The sequence below is a fragment of the Andrographis paniculata genome, unplaced genomic scaffold, assembly GCF_009805555.1.
Source record: "Andrographis paniculata isolate CXL003 unplaced genomic scaffold, ASM980555v1 Contig62END, whole genome shotgun sequence".
In the NCBI taxonomy this organism is placed as follows: Eukaryota; Viridiplantae; Streptophyta; class Magnoliopsida; order Lamiales; family Acanthaceae; genus Andrographis; species Andrographis paniculata.
The window spans coordinates 4,381,764-4,394,421 of NW_026137598.1; the positions used below are offsets into that span (position 1 = coordinate 4,381,764).

A 12,658-nucleotide genomic window follows, 5' to 3' on the forward strand; every position below is an offset into this window, starting at 1 on the left:
GTAAATTTATAGTTAAATTTGAATTTTATTGTCATTAGATCCTATAGACTGTAGTAGATTCAACATCGCACCAGCTTCAGATTCTGCCATGTAACTATTAAGTACAGTGGTGTTCAACAAAAATATATAAGGTTGTGTGCAGCAAACGGCCGTGTAGAAATGCTAACACGGCCGTGTTGCAGATGCAGCAACCGCTGGTTGGTTTTGTCATCTGTTATAATAGACATGGTCACATTTCATGGTTACATGTCAGTATCTTTGCCAGATTAGTCAATAAGGCTAAGCTGTTTCCGTGTCTGACTAATACTCCCTCCGTCCCACATAATTTATTCCTATTTTCTATTTTCGTCCGTACCACATAACTTGTCCTTTCTATTTTTGGAAATATAATTATGCACTTTAATCGTCTTTTAAATTTTAAATTTTATAATTTTTTTAATTTTAATTAAACTATTTACTTATTTTAATCTTAATTTATAATTATTTTTACTAATACATTTTTTAATTACTTACTAATTATACTTTACCTAAATTTTCGTATCTACAGCAATACACCAATATTACATAAGACGGAGGGAGTATATTATTAGAAGATTCCACACAAGTCCCCAAATCTAACTCCTTCAATATCAAGTTTTTTTTTTTTTTTTTTTTTCTTTTTTTGAGAAAATTCAAGAATAAATTGAATCGGTCACATCTCCATCAAACATCCTCTAATTTTTTTTTTTCAAAAAAGTATAATATATATACAAAAACAAATAAATAACCAACAATTCAACACAAAAAAAAAAAAAAGTATAAAATTGACACTAAATATTATTTTTTATATTAATAGCATTTTTCTTTATATCTAACACCATAAATACCTAAAATTAAAAACACTAAACAAAACTACATTTAATTAGTATATATAATCAACTGAATTTTAGTTTAAGTATAGTTAGAAACAACACTCCAAACAACTTTCTCCCACTAATATATGTTTGGGCTATCAAAGCTTGGAGGGAGGGACAAGAGAAAAATTAAAATAGCAAGGGATCACATCAACAAAGATGGCTCATTGTACACTTGTTCAATCAATCCCCAAGTAACCATTATTATTACATACTGTGATTCTTTAATAATAACTAAATTAAAAATTAAAAAAATAACACACAGTGCAAAAGAATAATTGTGTGAGTGGTTGCTTTCTTGGTTTACCAAATGAGCCCTGCTCTGATTCAAAGATGGAAACCACCATAGGATGCACAGACATCACAAAGGACCAATAAGTCCACTTGGACCTTGACTGGATCCCTACCCTACCATACATGCCTTTTGTGTATTGGAGTCACTTCAATATTAAAGAAAAATTAGCTTCTGCTTCCTAAAGACAATGCCCCATCATCACAAATCTCTACCAGAATCACATATATATGTATCTATATATATATTTATAAATTCACATAATTTTCATGGATGGTACCATTCATTTCTCACTGCCTTTGCTGCTCTTCATTTTTTGTGCTTTTTCTTTCCTTCTTCCTTTCTTTTGACATTATTCATTATTTTAAGGCAATCCCTTTCACCTTTTCAGCATGTTTACTAATAATTCTCTGGGCTTAATTAGAATATCTACTCAAACTTGTTGTTAGCAGATTTGATTCATTTCAATTTATGAAGTTAATGATAGATTCTTGTAATCCAATTTCACTTTTGGATTGCATTATTGTCTATAATTGGGACCTGGTTGGTTAAATCTTGAACCTGACTGACTCGACTCGACCCACATAGTTATCGTTGATGATTGATCTACTACTACTCTTTTCATTTTTTTTACAAACACATATCTTGATTTAAAAAATTAAGCATGTTATGCCAGGAGATAGATTGTATAGCCACACTGATTCAGTTTCGAAAAATAAACTACAAGTTTAGCAGTTGGGATGTTGAGAACACATATTTTGGTGTATGTTTTTGTCTCTTTTATACTCCATCCGTCCCAGTTAATTGTCTCATTTAATTTAGGCACGGAATTTTAGATATTACGTAATTAATAAGTAATTAAGAAATATATTAGTAAAAATAATTATAATTTAATAAAAATAATTATAGATTAAGATTAAGACGTCTAAATAGTTTAATTAAAATTAAAAAATTATAAATTATGAATTTTTAAATATAATTAAAATATATAATTATCTTTCCAAAAAAAAAAGAATAAAAATAGAAAGAATATACCAATTAAGTAGGACGGATGAAGTACTAAATAAATGTTTTTGCATATCTTCGTGAGTCCTGATGATAGTTAATAGTGAACATGACTTTTAATTTGTTGCTGATTAAAGTTAGTTGTTTAAAGGACACAAATATTCTTTTCACATTCTAACTATACTACACTAAATTAAAAGAAATGATCTGATGACTACTACAAATACACATTAAGTGGTTAATGCTCACACTTACACGGTTCGCAATCCAACACCCCACCCCACCCCACCCCACCACCTTTACTTTAGTACTAACCACCATTTCAAGGTGAAGTACAGTTTGTTAATTGTAGTGTTGGAGTGAATCAACTTGAGACTCAAATCATTTTGAATTCTTTATCTTGTTTTAAATAGTAGATGTTTCCAAGGATAAATCCTGCAGGTAGAAGACACAAATTCATCCCAAAAGTCAAAGTCAAACATAAAAATTACTCCTTTCATTCCATATAGAATATCTATGTTTTTCTATTTTCGTTTGTATAGCATAATTTGTTATTTATTTTACTGAAAAATTATTATATATTTTAATCATATTTTTTACATTTCATAAATCTAATATTTATCTATAACTATTTTTGTTATACCATAATTATTTTTATTAAAATACTATACTTTTTGATTTATTCACTGACTATACTTTTCTTAAATTTCCATTGTATTTAAGGTAAAATGAACAAATTTTATAAGACCGAAGGAGCCCATATCAGGGGCTGAACTTTAATTATTTTAACTATACTTGTTTTAGTATTAGATAATCGTAGTCATAATAGCATCACTATTATAACTGTACATATGATTTTGGCACAGTTAAGTTTGATAGCTGTTTCATTATTGGGAAGTAGACTAGTCTGTCTGTGGAAGTGAAAGCTTTTGCCTTGACCTGACATGTGTGCACTTATTACTTGAGTTGCTGTTTCTTTTGTGGAATCATCTGTCAGTCACTCAGTCAGTCATGTGGAGTCACTCAGGTTGATTGCCTTTTCTCCTTAAACTTAGAGCAAATGCAATGGTTTAGGTGAATGACAAAATCACCCAGCGGTTCTGTTAATTTGTGTCTCATAGTAAAAAAAATTCTCTCAAGTTTGACCATTGTGAATGCAATTTTTTTTAATCTAAAGAAAATAGTCTCTTTAAGTGAGAATTTCTTTTTTTATGGTCTATTGCGTTTGCCCTTTATAACAGTGTGTTCTTTACCAAAATTATGTAATTTATAGTATGGTTTAGACAACGGTTCCAGAATATATTACTGTCCTGGTTGGTTCAATCCAAAAAGTGTCTATGAACTATGGAGCTCCACATATAAAAAGAACTAATAGTCGATCATCACCTAGTCTTTAGTTTCAAAGAGAGAACAAGGATGACAGAGGAAATAGATAATATCATTATTATAGTGTACCCATTAGATACCAAAAAAAAAAATTGAACAGATTAACAATGAATGCATAAATATAGAATAGACTCCTAACACGGCTTATTTTTCAAGATTTAAAAATTAAAACAAAAATTAATATGCATATATACTCTAATTTATTTGCTGAAAAATGATACCACATCAAAACCCTTTCAATGCCCAAACAGAAAGATTCACTTATAAAATGACCTCATATTAAGTCTTACAATAAGGTATATGAAGTAACAGATAGATAGCTGATAATATGTTCTGTATGTAAATGAAAGACTACAAAAATTCCTTAGTCCACAAACCAAAATGAAAAGCAGTTTTGATCAAATGAAGCAAAGAGAGCAGGCAAGAAGGAACCTTAGGCCTTGACTTTTCCGTAGAACTTGGCCTTCTCCTCGTAGGTCTGGAAGCGACCGTGTCCAAACTTAGATGATGTGTCGATAAACTTCAGTTTGATCTCCTCCAATGCAACCCTAGACGTCTGGTTCAACAATGACTGCCTCAGTGTGACCACACGTTTCTTCGGACCAACACAGCACCCCTTTATCAGAAGATAGTCATCCTTCACTATGCCATAGTGAGGAAATCCTCCCATCGGCGTAATATCCTTCTCCGTCCTAAAATCATACAACCAACAACAATCAACAAAACATAACACTTATATCTAGAAAAGAATAGCATCAAAACATTAGGGACTGAGACTGGAACTGACCTGTCGAACTCGGTCATTGCATTATGGGATTCCTGCCCGACCTTCCCAAGTTTGTAAATTTTCTTGTTCAGCTCGGTTCTGTGGTGGTACCCGTTCTGACCTGCTCGAGCAACAGTGAAGGATACGCGGGCAGGATGCCAGGCACCAATGCAAGCAACCTTGCGGAGCCCCCGGTGGGTCTTGCGAGGGAGGCGAGTGACACCCCAACGGGTGACTACACCCTCGTATCCCTTACCCTTAGTCACCCCAATAATGTCGATCATCTCATCTTTCTGAAAAACAGAATCAATAGGGACCTGCTTCTCAAATAGGCTGTAGGCAAAATCGACCTTCTTTGCAGCATCTCCGCCGTTCACTTGGATTTCCATCAAGTGGGCTTTCTTCTGCTTAAGTCCTTTCATTTTGCGAATCTGAACAATCGAAGTGTTGTCTATAAGTTCGGAAGCACGCAAACAAGACAGATCAAATGATTTAAAGAAAGTTGGATGCAGACCTGAGTATGCGCCAGAACCCGGATTACAGTGCTGTACTTCTTCAATTTCTCCAAACGAGTTTGAATGTCCTTCTTGCCTTCATCGCTCTCGAGCTTCTTGGAATACTTTGTGAAAGCCTTCTTCTTTGACTTACACCAGTTCTTGTAGAACCTCCTCTTGACTTCCTCGCTAAGATGTTGGGCCCAAACAGTGTCCAGACAGCGAAGGCCACGTGGTGTCTTAACATATCCCACAACTCCAACAATAATCATTGGAGGGGTTTCAATAATTGTAACTGCTTCACATGTTTCCTTCTTGTGGAGCTCTGGATAAAACAATCAAAATATGATTATATTTCACATACCCACAAAGAAAAAAGAAACAAATGCATAATTCATGGTATAGGAACTCACTCGACCCTGGCTTCTCAACATCACGAACAATGTGTGTCATACCAGCTTTGTAGCCAAGGAAACCAGTTAAGCTACATTTCTTTTTGGGATCATCTTTGGGAAAGGCTTTCACTGCAGAAAATATACGAAAATATCATCAGGTAAAAAAGACACAAAAGAAGGAAAATATACATATAAATATCATATAGTTGATACAACACAGACCATGGTTAAGTTGGCTGTTATTTGAGGGAACATGACTAGATCTACAATTTATTAATATTAAATTAACCGTGTATACAATAACAGACCTTTTCCTCTGTGACGGGATGCCCTTTTCCTTGGAAGAAATCCCAAAGATCCATGCCTGGGGTGCTCAAACTTTCTGTGAGACATTGTTTCTCTGCACAAACTCATGCAATTTAATTTATTTCTCATAATATGTCAGTTGCAACATTCATCTTGTCACATGTTAATAAAAGCTCCAAGTAATGAAATATTTTTAACTGAATTGTTCAATAGTTCTACAAATCATAGTGACAGATATATATATATATATAGATTTGTACATAAAACTATTACATTAAAGGAATGCTCAGACACTTCGTAAGATTGAACAAACATTGCTAAAACTAGGATAATATAATTCTATGAGTGTTAATCACTAGGCTCAACCAAATTCCTTGCACGTAAAAAGAAATGCTCCCAAACCAAAGGCCTATGGCAAGAATTACCATGCCAAATCTCAAGCTCAGGGGTGTTTCTTCCCAAATACCTCAGGTAAGAGGTATTGGCAGAAGAGCTTTTCTGAGACTCCGGCCTTGATTAAGAACTCAAGGGGATACACTTCAAATCACAGCACTGAACAGGACAAGCCATTGAGAATCAACCCGAATAAAAAACAAAAAACACCACCTTCAAAAATTAACTTCAAAACATCTGTTGCCTAATTAAAAGCTGCAACAAAGATCTCCCAACAGGGACAAAAGATCTCAAAACAAATCCAATCAGAAACTCAAGAGACGAATAAAAAACGAGTCATTACTTGTAGCAAAATTTAGGTTCATCGTAGCTGAAAAAGCAAAACGATTCATTCAATATAAATCATACAAACAGACAATAAATCTACTCCGACAACAGATCTGCCTACAACAGATTCGAAAAAACTCGATATCGATTAAATTTAAGAGCAAGGATTGTTGTAAAACAAGAGATATAGAGTTCTCTACAAGTGCAGTGCAGCTTCGGAAATTTTCAAGACGAAAATTCGAAAGATAATACCTGGGAGAGGCGACGGCGTCGGCTGGTGATGAGAAACCCTAATGATTTGTGTCCCTGAGTGCAGGCAGTAGTGTATATATATATATGACTAGCTGAAAATGAACGGCTGAGATCACGTGAGAGTAGGCTTAAGAACGGTCAGATCATATTAGGGTTTCTGCTTCGGTTAATTGGGCTTCGGTCACATGCCTCTTTAGTAGGCTCATATATTGGGCTTATAGTATATAAGTATTTGTTTTATTGGAAAGTTAGTGGGTATGATTTGTTATTCAAATCAAGATTTTTGTCACGATTTTTAATAACAATAATATTATTATTATTATTTATTTTATTTTTATAAAATATTATATTATATATTATTTAAACTTAATTTTAATTTAATTTAAAATTAATATTAAAAAATAAACTATGGATTTTATATACTTATATATTTTTAAAATGTTTAGACCTATTCAATAGTAAATTTTAAAAGTATTATATTCCCTCCGTCCAAGTAAAAAGTATATATTTACTTTTGATACGGAATTTAAGAAATAATAGTATTTTAATTATAATGGGCAGGTATAAGTAGTGTAATGATATTTTTGCCTTTACTTTTTTGGTATAAAATTAATGATGTGACGTAAAGTAGAGTTATTCGTAGAAAAAATAAGGTATTTAATGAAATAGTTACTTTGTAATTGGACGTCACAAAATAGAAATATGTATACTTTCTAGCTGGACGGAGGGAGTATTATTTTTTCTCATAAAATATTATACTTCTTCCGTCCACTTTGAAAGTTTACATTTACCTTTTGCATCATTGTATTTAAAGTTAATAATATCATTATATTTGTATAAATTTTTATACAAATGTCATTATATTTGTATTATAAAATACTAATAGAAGTATTTTTGTGTTATATTTTTATGTAATAATTAATATTAAAAAATCATGCAACAAGTAAATAAAAACCTTTTAAAGTGGAGGGAGGAGGTATAAAATTTTCAATCCCTTTATTCTTTACAAAAGTTTTCAAAACTTCAAATTTTTAAAAATTTATGTCTAACCATAGGCCTAATTGTAGTAAAAGAAGCTTAAAAGTATATGTGAAAGAAAATTACATTACATTGAAGGGAATTTCTATAATGCATTGGAAGTAAAAAGGTTAGATTATATTATACCAACATTAAAGAGAATTCTTTTAACAAGAAGATAAAAGCTTAGAACAAGATGAATTTAAAAAATAAAATAAAATTCACACTGACGCCGTTAAATTTTAACTTTATCAAACCATTATGTTCTCGTGGTTTCTCTCTCTTCTGTTCTTTCTTCTTCTCTTCTCCACAACTTCTTTCTTTCATCTTCTTTTCTTCCCCAAATTCTTCTTCGCACATCTTTTTCTCAATTTTTCTCTTATTCTTCTATAATTCTTTTTTCAGGCCATAGCAGTTCCACCCGTTTTTTTCTTTTCTTCTTTTTCCTCAATTTTTCTCTTCTTATTCTCCAATTCTTTTTCAAGCCATAGATCCACCCGTTTCTTTCTTTTCTTATTTTTTCCCAAATTTTTTTTTCTTTTTCTTCATCTTCAAATTTTCTTTGAAGAATGAAGAATTGCAAAAGAATAAGAAGAGAAGAAGATGACGAACGGCTAGAGTAGGGAAGAAGAAAGGAAGAAAAGAAAGAGAAAAAAGTGGTTGGACATCATTTTTTTTTTGGTTTTTTTTTTCCGGCAATTTTATTTTTCTTTCTCTATCTCTTTTTTCTCAATTTTCTTTCTTCTTTATTTTTTCTCCCTAATTCTTTCGTACACGGTTGCAACCACCAGCAAGTTCTTTTTGTCTTCTTAAATTGATTTCAAATCTTGATGTCAAATTGAATTTTTAGATTTTTGGGTTTGGTAAAAACAAAAGAAGTATTTCTGGGTTTGGTAAAACAGAAGAAGAAATAGACGGTGAATAATAACTTAAGCATTCTCATCTCCATCTCTTTGTCCGGTCAATTAATTGTGATAAATTTGGTAAAATTTATGTTATGTTTAGCGGATTTAAAAAAAAAATTGAATGAGGAAGAAAAAGAAAGAAAAACAATAAGGAAAAAGAAAACGAGGAAGAAGAACGAGGAAGAAGAAGTTGTTGTAAAAAGTAGTCAATAAGAGTATTTTAGTAATTTTATATAAAAATATATCATTTTATGGAGAAAAATCGCATTTTAGGCGCGTGATATGCAACCTCTGTTAAATCCTAACGGACGGGGGATTTTTTGTAATATTTTACAAACCTAGATTTTTTGAAATTTTAGAACTACGAAGAATTTTCAACAAATTGGGTAAACCGAAGGAGAATTTTGCTGTTTTGCCAATAAAATATTATTTTTGGTTAGAATGCTAATACGGTATTAATGAAAAGTATATTAATTTTTTCAATCAGCATATAAAAATATTATAATGATAAAATATAAAATATAACATAAATATATATTGTATAAAATATTAATATGTGTTGTTATTCTTTTTCTACGAGGATTTCATCCCCGAAACCACCTCCGTGTATTACTACCGTTCTAATTTTTCACATGGATTAGACACTAACACTTCAAACTTCTAAAAAGCTACTTCACAATAATTGGGTTGGAGGCTAAAGGACACTGAGTTTCATTTAATACTTTCTCCGTCCACAAATTAACGTTCTATTTTTCTATCTGGTATATCAAACAACTTTCCATTTCCTTTTTTAAATACAAAATTTACAGGGCAAATTTGTCCATTTATAACAAAAAGACAATCACCTAAAAAAACTGTGCAAATATATATTAGTACAATAAAAATTAGACGGAGGGGGTATATTGTATTTAATTTAATTTTTTTATTTAAATGCCAGACTAATTTTTATTTCATATTATATTATATATGATTTGTTTGTCCAACATTTTATCCTATATTGATATTTAATATTTGTATGATATAATATAAATATATGTCGATGTGATATTTGAAAATAAATTGATTTTTAATATAATATAAAAAATAAAAAATAAAAATTTAATTTGATATTTTTTAAAAAAAATATTTTTATTTTATGAATAGTAGACTTTTGTTAAAACTCCATAAACGAACACACCCTTGACATATTACGCTTGGACTCCACATCAAACAAATTTTTAAAAAAATAATAAAAAAATTCAGAAACATAAATAAAAAATTCAAAGAAGAATTACATATATTTTATTATTAATAATATCGATATTAGGTGGGCCTCACAACCAGAATTTTAATAAATAAATAAATAAATAATTAGATAATGATACATAACAGATCAAAATCAAGCCTAAATAGTAGATAGTAGAGAGTAGATTATTTCAATCTATGCATTTTATTTATTTAAATTGTCCTCCAGCCTTTAATTTGTCTTCCAATTGTCTTATTTTTGTTATATTTATTTATTTATTTATTATTATTTTCATGTCCAATTCATTTTTTCGCAATCAACTCAAATGTTTTTTTTTTTTTTTTTTTTTTTTATAAAGCCAGCCAAAACAAACCCAATTTCTTAGCCTTCCTACCGACCCAACCTGGGGGCCATCCGAGGGAGAATTTCTAATGACAAACAATGTTAAATTATTAAATTTGCACTCCAAGAATAACAACAATTTTTTTTCTTTCGATCAAAAAAAGACAAAAATGTTGGAAGCAAATAAATAAAACACACTCAATTTTCACATAAATAATAATCATAATAAGGATTGGCATACGAAGCAGACAGAGCAAATAAAAATAAACATGGTCCGAAAATTTAATATGAACCCGGCATTAAAAACTCGTGTCTAGGCCTAAGTAAATATGCCAAAAAAAAAAGGGCCATGCTAGTCTGATATGAGTATGAACCAGGCCGTGTCCGGACCATCAAGATTCAATTATATCCGGTCTGGCCCAATTTGCAAATAAAATATAATTTTAAAAATATATTAATAAATGAACTTATATGAAAATAAAAACGGGAGGAATAGGGTGCTGAAATTTTTAATTCAGCACCCATGCTGAACACTTTAAATTAATTAGTCTAATTTATATAATTAATTAAAATAATTAACATAATTTTATATCATCAAACTTTAAGTGTCCAGCACCCTATCTTCTTCCAAATAAAAATATAGTTTAATAATTAAGCTTCTCCCACACTTTACCACATTAAAATTGGGCCTGAATTTTCAAACTGGATCGTACTTGCCTGGTCTAAAAGTATTATCTGATCGGACCGACCCGATTTGCCAGCTCTAGACTTTAGTCTAATTGGCGCATAAAAAACCCAAAGGCCTCCAAAGCTAAAACAATATATACAAAAATAATCAGATCGCATCATAGCCCAATTGAGAAGAAGACCAAACTGACATTCTTATATGCCCTGAATTGTAGTTATAAAATTCAAGGCAAAATTAGGAATAAAATAAAAAAAAAAAGTAAAAAGGCAAGAGGACATGAGATCTCACCACTCTCCTCCAACTCACCTCCACGCATTCAAGTGTAAAAAAAATAAATTCCTGGGCAGTTTTTTATTTTATGTATATATTTTTATAATTCTATTTGATTTTTATATATATATATATATTATAAAAATTCTTATTCTTTACTTAATAATTTAAATATTAATATATTTGTATTTATATTTAATTTTAAAAATAAATAATTTGATATAAATATATTACTCTCATGGTCCTATAAGTAAATATTCATTTACTTTTTACATGTAGTTTTAGAAATATTAATATTATATTATGATACAGTAAGAATAAAATATAAATGATTAAAATAACCTCATTAGTATGTGTGATATAAAAGTAATGATATTTGTGTAATATATTGTAAGTTGAAAGGACATTTGTAGTGTTAGATAGATAGTACAGAAAAGAAAATAGATACTTGGACAGACCAAAATAGAAAAATGGATACTTTGTTATGGGATCGGAAGGAGTAAAAGAAACATGACCTATATATTACAAAATATTATTCATTCGTCTGCCAAATTTATTCATACTTTTTTCATCCATTCATAAAATCTATTTCATTATTATATTTGGTAAAATAAGAAACAAACATTTAACTATTATCTTTCATTCAATATTTATATATAATAAATGTTTCTAACTTTATTACCTCTTTTTTTTTTTCTTCTATTTGATTATCAACTAAAATTTCAAAAATACTCGTAATCATCATTTCAATTTTCTTTTCACTTTTTTAACATAATATTTATTTTTAAATTTTCGTTTTGGACCCAAATAGACTATTTTTTAGCAAAGGAAGAAAGTATTTGATACAACTTTAAAGAGTGCAGACAATCTGTTGGCAACATCGGGCATGTTTAGCCTATGTATTTAATTTAAATATATTGAATTTGCACAAAATAATTCTATAAACTCAATCTAATTTAATAACAAGACATATTGAATTTTCATAGAATAATCTATAAACTCAATCTATTTTGCCCATCATTTCCAAGTCATATCATATAACAAACAAACTCATATGAGTTAACAAAACTTAAACATCAAAAGAATAAATCAATCTTCATCCTTTAATTTTAACAGCTCTACATTCAATTTTCCTTCACATCTCCAAGAACTAGGTAATATTTCAATTTAAACCCTAATCCCTTCAAATTTACGAGAACAAGGTAATAGTTCAATCTACTTGTCAAGATCTTCGGTCTCGGATCAAAACTCGGCACTAGAGTAGCAACAAACTTTATACATACACACAAATGTATGTATATACATATGTGTGTATGCACTCCGGTACCGGGTAAAAGCCCGGGACCGAGGATCCCATGTGCAATCTACTAATCCACAAACACAACACATATACACAAACAGACACACATGCGTGGTCTTGGTGTATGTTTGGTTGATAGAACTGACAAAAATTAACACAATCATTCGATAAGTCAATTCAATTATAATATATTAATATTAATTGATATACTTATTGTATATATGAAAATAATTTTAATTTAATATTTCTTTTCAAAAAATTATTAATTTAAATTAATCCAACCCAAATTTTTGATAATTTTTACTATGTACCGTGTACATATACAAATGTTTTTGATTGACTTACTGATTTTTTGTTTTATTTTGGATTAATTATTTTAATTTGTGGAATTTTTATTTTTTA

General features: G+C 30.0%; 1 protein-coding gene across 1 annotated transcript; it reads right to left on the reverse strand.

Annotated features, from left to right (window-relative positions):
* Window positions 1-3,816: 3,816 nt before the first annotated feature.
* LOC127260745 (60S ribosomal protein L3-2) lies at window positions 3,817-6,614 on the reverse strand. The gene is made up of 6 exons (XM_051288654.1): window positions 6,510-6,614; window positions 5,540-5,631; window positions 5,250-5,360; window positions 4,857-5,161; window positions 4,364-4,773; window positions 3,817-4,268 (listed from the first exon to the last, which is right to left on the reverse strand). The coding sequence occupies exons 2-6, from the start codon at window positions 5,622-5,624 to the stop codon at window positions 4,010-4,012; spliced, it is 1,170 nt and encodes a 389-aa protein (XP_051144611.1). The 5' UTR covers window positions 5,625-5,631; window positions 6,510-6,614; the 3' UTR covers window positions 3,817-4,009.
* Window positions 6,615-12,658: the final 6,044 nt, after the last annotated feature.

Bases quoted from the DNA above. Each gene is read 5' to 3' on its own strand.
- LOC127260745 (XM_051288654.1), bottom strand. From the start codon at position 5,624: ATGTCTCACAGAAAGTTTGAGCACCCCAGGCATGGATCTTTGGGATTT. The intron at 5,162-5,249 runs GTGAGTTCCTAT...TGTTTTATCCAG, and splicing joins TGTTGAGAAGCCAGGGTCGA to AGCTCCACAAGAAGGAAACA. The intron at 4,269-4,363 runs GTCAGTTCCAGT...GTATGATTTTAG, and splicing joins GCAATGACCGAGTTCGACAG to GACGGAGAAGGATATTACGC.